General features: G+C 47.4%; 4 protein-coding genes across 4 annotated transcripts; 2 read left to right on the plus strand and 2 right to left on the minus strand.

Annotated features, from left to right (window-relative positions):
- Nucleotides 1–1,512: 1,512 nt before the first annotated feature.
- BHQ10_004357 (uncharacterized protein) lies at nucleotides 1,513–5,262 on the plus strand (the record flags this gene model as incomplete). Its single annotated transcript, XM_040876714.1, has 6 exons — nucleotides 1,513–1,973; nucleotides 2,035–2,156; nucleotides 3,430–3,823; nucleotides 3,870–4,091; nucleotides 4,145–4,425; nucleotides 4,478–5,262. The coding sequence occupies 6 exons, from the start codon at nucleotides 1,513–1,515 to the stop codon at nucleotides 5,260–5,262; spliced, it is 2,265 nt and encodes a 754-aa protein (XP_040732861.1).
- A 1,248-nt stretch (nucleotides 5,263–6,510) lies between these two features.
- BHQ10_004358 (uncharacterized protein) lies at nucleotides 6,511–8,600 on the plus strand (the record flags this gene model as incomplete). Its single annotated transcript, XM_040876715.1, has 5 exons — nucleotides 6,511–6,891; nucleotides 6,945–7,021; nucleotides 7,076–7,127; nucleotides 7,178–7,952; nucleotides 8,029–8,600. 5 exons carry the CDS (start codon nucleotides 6,511–6,513, stop codon nucleotides 8,598–8,600), a joined length of 1,857 nt encoding a protein of 618 aa, XP_040732862.1.
- A 1,422-nt stretch (nucleotides 8,601–10,022) lies between these two features.
- BHQ10_004359 (uncharacterized protein) lies at nucleotides 10,023–11,168 on the minus strand (the record flags this gene model as incomplete). The annotated part of the gene is made up of 2 exons (XM_040876716.1): nucleotides 10,023–10,299; nucleotides 10,360–11,168. The coding sequence occupies 2 exons, from the start codon at nucleotides 11,166–11,168 to the stop codon at nucleotides 10,023–10,025; spliced, it is 1,086 nt and encodes a 361-aa protein (XP_040732863.1).
- Nucleotides 11,169–11,409: 241 nt separating this feature from the next.
- Nucleotides 11,410–13,240, minus strand: BHQ10_004360 (uncharacterized protein; the record flags this gene model as incomplete). Its single annotated transcript, XM_040876718.1, has 3 exons — nucleotides 11,410–11,631; nucleotides 12,856–13,152; nucleotides 13,238–13,240. The coding sequence occupies 3 exons, from the start codon at nucleotides 13,238–13,240 to the stop codon at nucleotides 11,410–11,412; spliced, it is 522 nt and encodes a 173-aa protein (XP_040732864.1).
- Between the last annotated feature and the right edge of the window lie 80 nt (nucleotides 13,241–13,320).

Consider the following 13,320-nt stretch of genomic DNA (forward strand, 5'->3'; position numbering starts at 1 on the left):
TATGATTAAAACGAACGTTTGACCTTACATCAAGGGAGCCGGGAAAACGCCTCGATTTTATAGTCCCTTGCTCGATCCTTTCTAGCAGCTTCTACTACTCATTGAAGTCACCATGTCATATCAATTGATCTTCTGGCATCTACATGAGAGAAAATTACCCTTTCGGGAGTACGCCCCATCACACGTTTAGGGTTTAGCGGGCTCTGTCAGCAGGCTGCATGATTAGCGTCGACTCTAATTTATTTAAACATCGTTCCGCTGCATGTCAGCAGGCTGCATATCCTGAGTTATATTATTGCAACATATTTCTTATCGGAATTTAAAAATCCTCATTTTTTGGTAGCAATGGAGACACGTATTTTGCTGCGGCCTATGCGGCCTCTTGATGAAGTCAGTCTTTCCTTGGTAACCATTTTATTTCGATACTTCGTACTGACGAGATACAAGGCGATGATCAATGATGATAATTGGACAGGCCTTACAGATGCACAAGCTCGGCGCAGAAGACAGAACAGACTTAATCAGCGAGCGCGTCGTAAGTAGTCAAGGATGCCATCCTAACAAAGCGTACTCTTACAGGGGTTTAGGACGTCGCAAGGAGCAAGTCAAGTCATCTCGAGGATCCACCACATCCTCGGAAGTGGATAGAACGAAGATGTTAATGCTCTCGGCTTCGGCATCTTCAAGGCATCGCCCATTCTACTTCCCTCTCTCAACGGACTACCTCCTCACCCTAGTCCACTTCAACGTCTTCCGCGCCCTACTCACAAACATGACCATCCTGTCCCTTCCCTGCTTCTTTAGCTGCGAAGAGCCCAAAACAACAATCGCTTCATTATCCGCGCCTTTACTAGAAGTCACCCCCCTTCCAGAAAACGCAATCCCACCAACACTTATACCCACACCACTACAGCGCTCAATCCCGCACGAAGCATGGATTGATATTTTTCCTTTGCCCGCTCTACGAGATAATCTCATACGACTCCGAGGCACGATTGATGAATGCGACCTTTGTGACGATGTCTTGGGGACGATGTATGATGAGGAGGTGAGCAAGCATGATGAGAGAGATGGAATGATTGTCTGGGGGGAGCCGTGGGATGTGTATTCGTGGGAATTGATGGAAGGGTTTGTGAAGAAGTGGGCTTGTATGCTTGTTGGTTGTGATGAATTGATTGAGTCGACGAATCGGTGGAGAGCGAAGAGGGGAGAGGAGCCTTTGGTTGTTGATATGAGAAGTCGTACATAGTTACATCTTTACTGGACCGAAATAAGGTATTGAAATAAGGGGCATGAGACTATACTGATGCCTCAGGCACCAAACAACTGATCTCCCCGGCCCCACAACTGTAACCAACTGGACTAATCAATTTTCTCGACGCGAAAAACCTCATTTTTGTGGTGGTCTCGAGTCAAATTACGGGCCTCGCGCCCATACTTGTTTCTTCTTATATCAATTCTTTTCCATTCAGCTGTATTTTGCATCAATCGTCTATATATACCGAGGTAACCATGGCAAGCTCTATTCTTGCCCGCCTCCGCAGGATAAGGTCTGGAATTTTTGTGACTTATACAAACAATTCGGCGGGTAATGATTTGGCCAAATCACCCCGTCAGGAAAATGCGGAATCTTCAAATCCTCAAGAGGGGCCTACAATCAACTCCCCTTATCAGGATGAAGGCCTGGAGAAATCTAAGTCTCTTCAGAAAGAGACTATCGCTGGGACCCCGTCTGTTCAAGAACATATAGCCAATGAACCGTGCTATCAAGAGAAGGCTATGACTAGAGCGCCCACTCCTGAGAAGGAGGATGTTGCCAGAATCCCATCTTCCCCAGAGGAGCCAGAGTCCTTCCTTGTTTCTCAAGAGGAAGTCGTGGCCACATCCAAGTCTCCTCAAGACGAACACGAAGCTGTCACCAGATCTCCGTCTCTCGCAGACGAAGTTATCGTCTCCCCTTTGCCAGTCCCTAAGTAAGTAGAATGCTAGGTTCACGAATTATACAAGTTTCGCAAAAGACTGATAATTGACCAGGAGTTCAACCGGTCTGAGTCAAGCAGAATTCGAGGACTCACAACAAGCCTCTAAAGTCCGCTTACCCTGGAATTGGCGCGCCAACGGCAAAACATCAGAAGAATATACACCTCAAATAAATGGTAAATGGTGGTCCAAGACCCCTGACGAATTAGAATCAGCACATCCAAACAAAAGACGCGACTACGGTCATATCGGAAGAATCATGGAGACCGAATTAGGGGAGCAACTTGTTGATAAGCAGAGATGTCTCGCTTGCCAGACAAATGATGAAGAATGCTGGATATACTCAGCTCGAGGATCTCAGCAAATTTCACGGCCTGGGGATTCGTGTGCTCGGTGCAGACATACTGCGCGAAAGGGAGGATGTAGTCTTGCAAAAAGACGGTCGAAGAAGAGACGTCGCTCATCGCCCGATTCGGCGTCCCGTATTTATAGGCCATTGAGGCCAGGCGGCGAGCCCGATTTTCACGTGACGACAAAAGCAATGTGATTGGTCATCTGCGAGCCTAGGAGTTAATTGCGGGGCAACGGCTTTGGGAAAAAATAGAATTCCGAATTCCGCTCGTCCTGAAATCCCCGCCGGATTTCGTTTTGCCCAAGCTGAAAGACCTTCAACATGGACAATTATTGACCTGTATTTTACATTATTAATCTTTTTTTCTGGAAAACAAACTAAAAGGCTTGGGTTACAAATCAATTGGCAGGGCTGATCGTTTACTTTAGTGCTTAAATCCAATATCCGGATCCTTCGATACCGACGGAATCCAGCTGTCAAACACATTCCATTTGTGCATGACGCGGAGTTGATGTGGACGCAACCAAGACTCGGAGTTTTTTTCAGGAAGAATTGAATGCCTGTCCCGTTTGATTGACTATGGATCGTAACTTTGCCGATGACGCTGCAGGTGCAGCTGTCTTAGGGCCAGGGGCGTCGACCTTGACTTCCAGACCGGCGCCATATGGCCGTGCTTGCGTTAATTGTGTACGCGCAAAATGTAAATGTATTCTTCGGAATGGAGGAGAGATTTGTGAAAGGTATCTTTCCCTACATCATCCTGAATTTTGTATATACTAAAGCTTGCAGATGCTTCCGCCTAAAGAAAGAGTGCAGACCTTCGTCATCTGTACGGAAAAAGAAGGCTACGCCGAGACATTCGTCGCAAACTGCTCGTCTGGAACAGAAACTAGACGGACTTGTGTCTTTGCTCAAAGCTAATTCCCAAGGAAGTCTATCTGCTGAGGCTACCGAAGCTTTGGCTCCAAGCATCTCCGCAATCGCGTTACCAAACGCAAGTATTGGCGATACTGATAATGGCACCCCTGATCCATCACCCCAATCTTCATCCAAATATGGGCATGGATATGAACAACCCCATCCTTTATCATGTTTAGCTCCTGCTCAAGCATCCTACCCGGAAAATCCCAGACCTCAAACCGGATCAGCGCCCATCACACCAGCGTCCAGCTCCTCTTCATCTTTTACATACCCTCTTCCGCGTGATGTTGAGCCCACGGTGGACGAGGCTGAACTTTGGTTCCACACGTTCCAGACCTATTACTTGGAACATGTCCCCTTTGCCATTCCCTATATCCAGAATACATCATCCACGCAGTTACGGCAGGACAAACCTGCTTTGTGGTTAGGGGCTCTGGCTGTTGCATGTCCGTTTGTATCGAAACAGTTGGGCCTAGGACGAGCTTTCAAAGAGTTGGTTGCTCGCGAGGTCATTGTTAATGGAGAGAGGACGACGGATCTGTTGTTGGCTATACTAACATTTGGTCATTGGTGTGTCTTCCTTTACCTTCATGATATTCTAGTACTTATTGTCCAGGGCATTTTATTTCCTTCCACTCGGTCCTATACTTACCACTTTCGCTCACCTCGCCGCTGCCATTCTGGTTGATCTGGAATTGGATAAGCCCTGTCAAAGTGAATATAACAAACATCCGGGCAAACAATTGCTGCCCAAATGGTCCGCCAAATTTAGTATTCCCGAATCGAGGACCATGGAGCATCGCCGACTTGCTATGGCTGCGTATAGTTTTAGTGCAAGGTATCTTTCTTCTTGTTCATAAATATTAAAGATCAATCATTAATTTGTACAAGCTGCGCCTTCTTCCACCGCAAAGTCGAATCCATCCCCTGGTCAACATACCACGAAGAGGTTTTGAAAATCTTGGACGAAGGCAAAGAGACGCGCGCCGATGGTTTTCAGGTTACGCACGTGAAGTTCATGCATATTTTGAGCAATATCAACAGATTATACGCGCGACTGCGTGGTTGCGAAAATGAGGCAACGACGCAGATGATTGTGCCGTATATACGGGCGCTGAAATGCCAATTGAATAGCTTGAAGAATCAGATGCCGGATTATGTTGCTGAGAATAGTGCGTCTACACGGCTTCTTTCATGATACGATGTTGACTAAATCAATCACAGAAGATGTACAACTCACTACTTTCTACGTCGAAATAGCTATCTACGAGACCGCCCTCGTTCGCGTGCAATACGTCCCGCTAGCCGCCGATCACGAATTTGAGACCATGCAATGTCTCATCGCCTGCACCCAAGCGCTTCGCTCCTGGAAAGATTTGTTCCTGACGTTAGGACCAACAAACTACATCGGCGTTCCCATCACGCTCTGGAAACAATTCGGCCTCGTAATTCACACGGTTATGCGCCTCGCGACCCTCGAGGATCCCGCCTGGGACGTTGAGCACGTCAAGCAGGCCATCAATCTTCCGGCGGTATTTGATGTTATTTGCTCTAATCTGGACTACGTCGCGAATTTAGAACCCTGGAAATCGAACAATGAAGAAGATATTCATCGAAGGTCGCGGAAGCATATGGTCGGATTAATGAATTGGACAAATGCAGTTTTTGCGGGACTACCGACGCAGCCCCCTAGTGTAGAGAATCCGTGGCCAGGCTTGAAGTCTGATGGACAGCAGCAGCAGGAGACCCAGCGACAGGAGCGACGGGAGCAGTCAGTGCAACAGCAACAGCAACAACAGATGCAGACTACGCGACAGCCTGATTCATCGCACATGCTCATGATGAACGGGCAAAATCAATCGACAGCAGCAGCTACAGCAGCGGTGTTGGCGCAACAAATGCAACCCCCATTTCCGCCAGAGATGTTTCCGTATTTCAATCAGGAGCCCTGGGCGGAGGATGTATTCGGGTTTTGGGATTTGTATAATGGGGGGAAGATATACGGATAATATTAATAATTTTTACGAATCTATCACAATCTATCTCAATTTTATACTGAATGATTTCTCCAGCGCTTCCATAGTGCACGAACAGATCGAGCAAACGAGCTAAAATCATTGAATTTACCCGAATAGGAAAACAGTCGTCTCAAGCGGGAAGCGGGATTCACATCGCCGACTTCCGACGGTCGAGCAGTGATTGCGGTCAGCAACACGCAACCACCAACTAAATAAGCTTAAGCTCTTAATTGCTTACTCGCCGATATTCCGAGAGCTATGACCGCCGGCCAGAGATGCCGCATGTGGCCAAGTAGGAACGGACTTCGACTACTCTCGACGGATTTCAGAAGGATTTAAGGGTTCGTATTAGCGATAGGCTTCGATTGGGTAGAAGGGAGTAAGCCAGTAAGCCAAACAAATTCTATACACGTTTTTATTGGGCAGTACGGAGTATGAATCGGACGAATACGATGGTGGGTTCGGCCGTAAGCCGATTTTTGTAGAAGTGTGCATCTAACTCTAAGACAGTTATAGACGGCTGCCTGCGTACTGCCTCCATGTATCAAATCAAAGTCGATGAAAAATATTCATGACAGAAAAATTAATTTGTACAAGCCATCCAACGGGGAAATCAATCAGTGAGCTTAATTCCTTCGACCCTTACATACGTAACCACTGTATCAAGGACCCGAGTAGATTGATCATACAATAATACCCAAACTGGAGGGAAGTTGCCGCATGTTCTTTCGGCTTGGTCAATCTTTGACACTCTTCAGTGTGATAGATCATCCCCATGCGGAGTACTGCATGGCACTCAATCAAAGGATTATGTCACTTGTTACACAAACACATGTTGATTATCAATGTTCTTCCTCAAGCCGGGTTTCGGTTTTCACAAACATGAAGTAAAACAACCTCACCACATCTGATTAAGAATTGTTTCAAATCAAGCTCCGGCATTCTAGGCTTCCACGTTCATACAGCTAAGACTTCAAGCATCAGCTCTCCTGAACATCTACTTAGTCAGGAAATGAAGAGTGGTCTGAGTCAGACGGGATTCGGAAAGTCCAGCAATCCCGACCCTCCTACACGCACTTAATAATTTCGACGCTTATCTCCGTGGGGTTACTTCCCTTTCCATGCAGAATAAATATTGAATCCTCCAACGACGAATGGGATAAATACCCAACTTTTTCCTTTCAGCCTGACATCTCTGGTAAAAGTGATTTCAGTTGATGGTCAAAGATATTAGACATCATGGCAGACGATCATACATCAGTCTCTGCGACTCCGACATTGAATAATGAGGAGAGCAACCACAACACAGCGATCCACGAATCAAAGAAGTTGAATGCAGAGTCTGCAAGTCTTGATACAACCACAACCACAGCCATGGACAGAAACGCCGTCGGCTATGAAGAAAACGAAAAAGAGAAAGAAATAGGACACAATCATGACACCGAAGACGAAGAAGAGCAAGATTCTCAGAAAGTGAACGATGCCACCGCCGGCCAAGCAGGTCTGACGCGCACGACGTCCACCGTACACTATGTCGAGGGTATGAAGCTATATGTCCTCATGGCATCCATGACCTTGATCTTCTTTTTGGTTATGATTGATATCACTATTGTTTCCACCGTATGTCACCTCATCTGAACGCTAACAAGGGATGATGCTAATAAAGACACCAGGCTGTGCCCCAGATCACGAGTGATTTCAACTCATTGGAAGATGTGGGTTGGTACGGAACTGCGTATCAGTTGGCTTGGTATGTCGCTTTCCATACCTCAGACTTGATGCATCTCTAACATCATGAGCATAGTGCTTCTCTGCAACCACTTGCCGGAAAAGTCTACTCCAATTTCCGCGCAAAGGTACCCTTCTTTCAATCCCATATTCACGATCTCAACTAATCCCGGGATAGAACATCTACCTTGCCTGCTTTTTCATATTCGAAGTCGGCTCCCTCATCTGCGGCGTCGCCCAATCCTCTACAATGCTCATCATCGGCCGCGCCATTGCAGGTATCGGTTCCTCAGGACTAATGAACGGTGGTTTAACTATCCTATCGGTCTCCATGCCCCTACACAAACGCCCAAAATACTTCGGTATCATGATGGGCTTTGCTCAAATGGGCACGATTCTAGGCCCAATCATCGGCGGTGCATTCACCACATACGTTAATTGGCGATGGTGTTTCTACATCAACCTCCCTGTCGGCGGCGTCGCAGGCGTGATTATGCTATTCTTCATCGACGTTCCCGAAGTAGTCAAACCGCGCACCGACTCAATCATGACCATCATCACCCGCAAACTCGATATCATGGGCTTCTTCCTCTTCGCGCCTGCAGCCATCCAAGTCTTTCTGGCTCTGGAATGGGGCGGAAGTAAATTCGCGTGGAACAGCGCCACCATTATCGGCTTGTTCTGCGGCTCCGGTGCGACGACCATCGTTTTCGGGGTGTGGGAATACTATCAGGGCGATAATGCCATGGCTCCATTCTCGATTCTGAAAATCAGACATGTCTGGACGTCCTGTTTTGTGATGTTTTTGTTCTTTGGTTGCTTGCAGATTGCGTCGTATTATCTGCCGATTTACTTCCAGACGGTTCGGGGCTCGACTGCGATTGTGAGTGGTGTGCACATGTTGCCCAATGTGTTGAGTCAGTTGATCTCTACCGTCAGTTCTGGCGCATTTGGTAAGCCTCCCCCCCCCCTCCTTCTGGTTTTTTTTTTTCCCCTCTGTATATCTTCATTTAACTAACAATCTGAAAGTCGGAAGATTGGGCTACTACCTCCCCTGGATCGTGGCATCGTCCTCCCTCAGCGCCGTCGCCCTCGGCCTCCTCTCAACCCTGAATCCCACAACCTCCGCCGGCAAATGGATTGGCTACCAAATCCTACTCGGTTTCAGCCGTGGCCTAGGCATGCAAATGCCCCTTATCGCCGTGCAAAACAGCATAAACCCGAAATTCGTTCCCGTCGCCATGGCCCTTGTCACATTCGGACAGACCTTTGGCGGAGCTGTGTTTTTGGCTATTGGCGAAACCATCCTCTCAAATCAATTGCGAGTAAATATCCCGAAATATGCACCTAGCGTTAATACAGCCGCGGTGATTGCGGCGGGKGGTTCGGGGCCGGCTGTGAGGGCTGCGGTGGGTAATGATCCTGTGGGTTTGGCAGGTACGTTGCTTGCGTACTCAAAGAGTGTGGATGCGGTGTATTGGTTTGCAGCTGGTGCCGCCAGTTTGATGTTCTTGGTGTCATGGGGGATGGGTTGGAAGGATATCAGGAAGAAGGATGCTCCTCCCAAGGTGGATGTTGAGAGTGCGGCTGCTGCGTGTTAGGCTGCTCTATCTTTCTGTATATTGATTCCCCATTCATACTTTCTGCTTGCTTCTCATTGATGGCGTTCCGGTTGAGCCATAGAAGGGATCGTTTACTTAATATCTGCATAAGGGCATACCACCTATCGCTTCTCACGTCTCTATTACTCTACTCTTCGACATAGATAATATAATACCCTCCTACATACACCCTCCACTCCATACATATCCATATCCATCTAACTACAAGAAGACATGTTGACCCAGATGAAGGAAACTATGTACATTTCTTGATAGCTTTGCTAAGCGCACTTTGTCTCGAATGATATATATGGTATGGCCTTTCAATCCATCCATCCATAGGTACCTAGGTACTGTCCATGAATTGTTGTACCAGCGTCGATTCAATCTTGGATTCCCTGTGAAATTTAGAACTGGAAAAAGTGATCTAAGAATCAATGAAACGATATGATTCAGCTACCTAATCGAAAGAGGACTGAGAGTCCTGAACGTTTTTCCTTGAGTACTATATTCAACAAGATATGTGTATAGAGAGCCTCTTAGGCTGGAGCTCTAGGGTTCCAGGTTTGTCAAGCTGCCAATTTCGCGCTTTTGAGATCCTTCTTCTACGACTCTGTGGAAACATGTCAGACGACCACGAAAGCATTCAAGGTGAAGGGTTTGTCAAATCTTGTGATACTTCTGTCGGTGTATATATGGAACATGGTCAGTAGCAGAAGCTTGACTAATGGTCTCGAGTTACACACATTAACGACGTTGGAAACACTGATGCGGATAGGCGATAGGCCACGTTACTGAAAAGGTGAATGGAGAATACAGTATACGCGAGTAATGAACGTATCAATCAATTCTGATTCCCCCTTTCCCCATAGCACCCCTCCTAACATCTACTATAGACAAAGAAACAGCAACAACATCCAATCAGAATAAAAACATATAAATAGTCAGGAAATTTCAGTCAAGATTGTACTTCAAATAAAAGAACACCAGTAAATAAACAACGAACTCCAGAATTGGAAATATATCAGAGCGCCCACCACCTCTGTACGGAAACGGTGGTTTGGGGACGACGAGAAATAAGGAAAAGGGCGGAAGATGGGTCTTGGGCCATCGATAGGTCGGGAAGGTCGAATGACGGGTGGACGTGAGTGATTGTGAGCGGGAAAGATCGAGAGAGAGGTGAAGATGAGTCGGAGACAGGATAGTGGTATCGGAGGTCGAGATGATGACGATGCGTCAAAACGAAAAGAATGGAATATAGACAGAGAAGCGAAACGCTAGCGGAAGCGAATTTGTAAAGATCATAAGGTGCTTTTCTCTCTTCGCCTGAAAACAAGATCAAAGAGAGAAAAGTATGGCAAAGGCAAAAGCATCATCGAGACATAGCTTTATATATCAACTGGATAGATATATATAGGATGTCTACTTCATCTCAACGTATCCTTTTTGTCTCCATTCGGCCTGCATATTCATCATATTTGTACGCTCCTGCGTCCACTGGTTGTTTTGGGCATTCCATTCACGCTTGCCGAGTCGTCGCTGGCGGATGCAGCAGAACAAGAAGGCGAGGGCACTGAGACCAACCACCGAGCCGGCGGCGACAATAATACCGATCCTGGCGCCGGAAGAGAGGTTGTTCCATCTCTGGGAGAGAGTGAGGTGCACGGCATTGAGTTCTTGTTCGACCGTAGAGTTGCCACTGTATCTGTTAGTTCATTTCCAAGATCCGACGTACATTATCATTTGTGTATAGACTTACGAAACAACGTTAATACTCTCCCATGTTCCCGTGTGGTCGGTGTAATTGTACTCCTTGCCCGTGGTGAAATCCTGTGCCGTAACCTGCGACACATACATGGTATATGGACCAGCAGTGTAATCAATCTCACCTCCAGCCCACTCAATTGTACCCTTGGGCTCAGAAGGGTCACCACCGGGCCATGACCCAATACGAATGTTCATGGGAGTCTGAGGGTACCAGTCGTAGGTACTGTTGGAGGCGTTTGAGGGTGTTACAGTGCGCAGCAATTGCCCATCGACCCACCACTCGAGCTTTTCCTTGTCCCACCATGTCGTGTAATTGTGATATTCGTCGTGGGTGCTGCTGCTGATATTGAAGTATTCGGCCGTACCAGCAATGGTCTGTCCCTTTCCGAAGAAATTTGTCTGAACTTGGTTAGGTTCTGAGCCTACCCATTCCCAATCGATTTCATCTAGATCGTCTGATTGAAGCACCACACTGCTAATCACACCATGGCCGGGAGCAGCCCGAACGTGGTATTCCAAACGGCCGAAAAAGAGGTAGAATGTTGATCTGATGGTTGGCGAGTCGAGTGCCTTGTTGATTGTGAATCCGACGGCGTCGTTGGTGTAGTTGAGCACACCGTTAGTGATGTTCCAGGTGTCGTCTAGTTGCGAGCTGGAACTGATGTTCCAGGTATGTGTTGTACCGAGGGCCAGGTCCGCCGGGCAAGTCTCGTTTAGGGGTTGACAGGACGTGGATGTCTGTGCCGAGACGGTCGAGGCGAGAGCAGCCACGAGGGCAGCCAATACTGAAGATCGCATCATGACTGTATATAATCGAATCGAAAGCAAAAGAAAGGCGTTGTGGGAGACTTCTCCACACGTTACCTACTGAAGTGGTAGGAATCTGTGTTGTATACACGGGTACAAAGGAATGAGCCCCGGGGTAATATAAATGAGTGTATATATGATTGTTGAGAGTAGTAAAGAATGACAGTTACTCGGTCAGAAAGAGCAACATCGAAAAGGACCGGGGAAATTCAATTGTCTAGACGGAAAGAGAGTGTCAAACAGTAGTGTCGTGAGAGGAGAAGAGAGTGGAAAGAGATTGATTACTGCATGAGACTGAACGAGGCGGCGGCAGGAACGGGGTGTTCTCCTCTGCAGCCACAGCAGATAACGCTTTCTCCCGAACAGGACTGGTCTCGTTGGCGGTGGACCATAGGGAGAAGACGGAGAGTAAAACTACATAGTGAAGGTCAGGGAAAGGGCCCCCCAGTCCATCAGGCTAAGAGACGTTAGTGAGACTCTCTGGCAAAAGAGGAGTCTGTGGGTGAGGTTGAGAGCGAGAAGTCCAGCAAGGAAAGGAAGGGGGCTGCGGCGCTAGAAGGGACATAGAGCAAGTGATTGGCTGGTGCCTGAACCAAGTCTGGCGCCGCCGCACGCCGCGGTTTTTTTTCATATTCTTCCGTACGTATTTTACGTATTTTACGATGTTTACGATTTTTACGATGATTTTTTCTACCATAGTTCTGCGACGTTGTTGATTCTGTCGCATCAACACATCGCCCACGTTCGACCGGACATAATATGTACTTCTTTCCAATTTTTAGTACATGGATATCGACCTTCCTTGCTCTATCTTACAGCTTGATTGCATGCTGACATTATCTCCAGACTGCCGAGAAGATCGTGCATTGATGTTCCCCTGTTACGTACCTACTATGTACTATAGTAGGTAGTGGTCAACGGCAGCCGCACATTGGCCCAATGAGGCTCATAGCGGGCCATTTTACTTCCCCTGCCGTCTCACCTGATTGGGCTCATCTCCGGCCAAGTGCCCCTTATTTAATCTATTTTGTGTTCCCGGCGTAATCTTCCCTGTATCAGACTTGTACGGCCAGGCCATTGTGTGCTAGTTGTGACCCGTCTTATTCCACGGTTATTCTCAGACAGTGGCGCTGGTGCCTGTGAAGAGTAGATGTTGAGACGCATGGAAGAAGATAGAGATAGAGATAGGATGACTGACTAGTGTCTGGGATATCCTTGTGACGCGCTGATACGAACTGCTTAATTGGGATGGCCTCGAGGAAAGGAGAATCGCCGTGAATCCGACCCGACCCTGCCCAATCAGCACGTGCCGTTCATAACCCTGCCCTAGTCTATTACCCTACCCTATCATTGCGTCATGTTCTCTTCTACATTATCCTTCAGCAGTACATAGTACTATGTTCCGTAGTAAATGCATTATTAACATATAATATGTAGGTATACAAAAATAGTTCATCATCTTCATCAGCCATCAACATTAAGAAAAACAACGTACATCATTGCATTCTCTCAGGACAGTCATCCGTCAATATGCTTTTCTTTCAATCACACTGTCACCCGCATCCGGCCAATCTAATCAATTTGAAGTAGGCAGGTAGAGACTGAATCAAGAAATGTAAACTCTCTCAGGCCTGCTAACTTGACTCACCACACTCCCCCTCCTCGTCCGACTGCGACTCACCCGCACAGGCGACTTCTCAATATACTCCACATAATCCGGGCCATCCCTATAGTTTCTCGATCGTCGCTGACGTCTTGGCCGTGTTGACGAGTACACCACAGGCGCACTACCGGTACCTTCAGGGTCGCGGTTACCTGGCGCCCCCGGCAGGAAGCAGGATCTGATGAGCCAGATGATGAGCAATGTGCCGGCGATGCTGCCGATGACGATGCCGGCAATTGCGCCGCCGGAGAGGCTGCTGGGGCATGTGTCGGACGTGGAGGTTGTTGATTGTCGGGATTGTAGGGTGATGGGTGCCTATAGTGTGATGTTTTTAGCACAGAGTCCGTGTTGTATGGTTCTGGTTCGGATGCTACCGACAGAATGGTGGGATAGGACGTACCATGGTTGTAGACGATTATATAAGATTATATCAATTGAAGACTTCGATACTTGTAGATTTTGCTCAGTCCAAGGCTTGATTGA

The sequence above is a fragment of the Talaromyces amestolkiae genome, assembly GCF_001896365.1.
Source record: "Talaromyces amestolkiae strain CIB chromosome Unknown scaffold7.1, whole genome shotgun sequence".
Lineage (NCBI taxonomy): Eukaryota > Fungi > Ascomycota > Eurotiomycetes > Eurotiales > Trichocomaceae > Talaromyces > Talaromyces amestolkiae.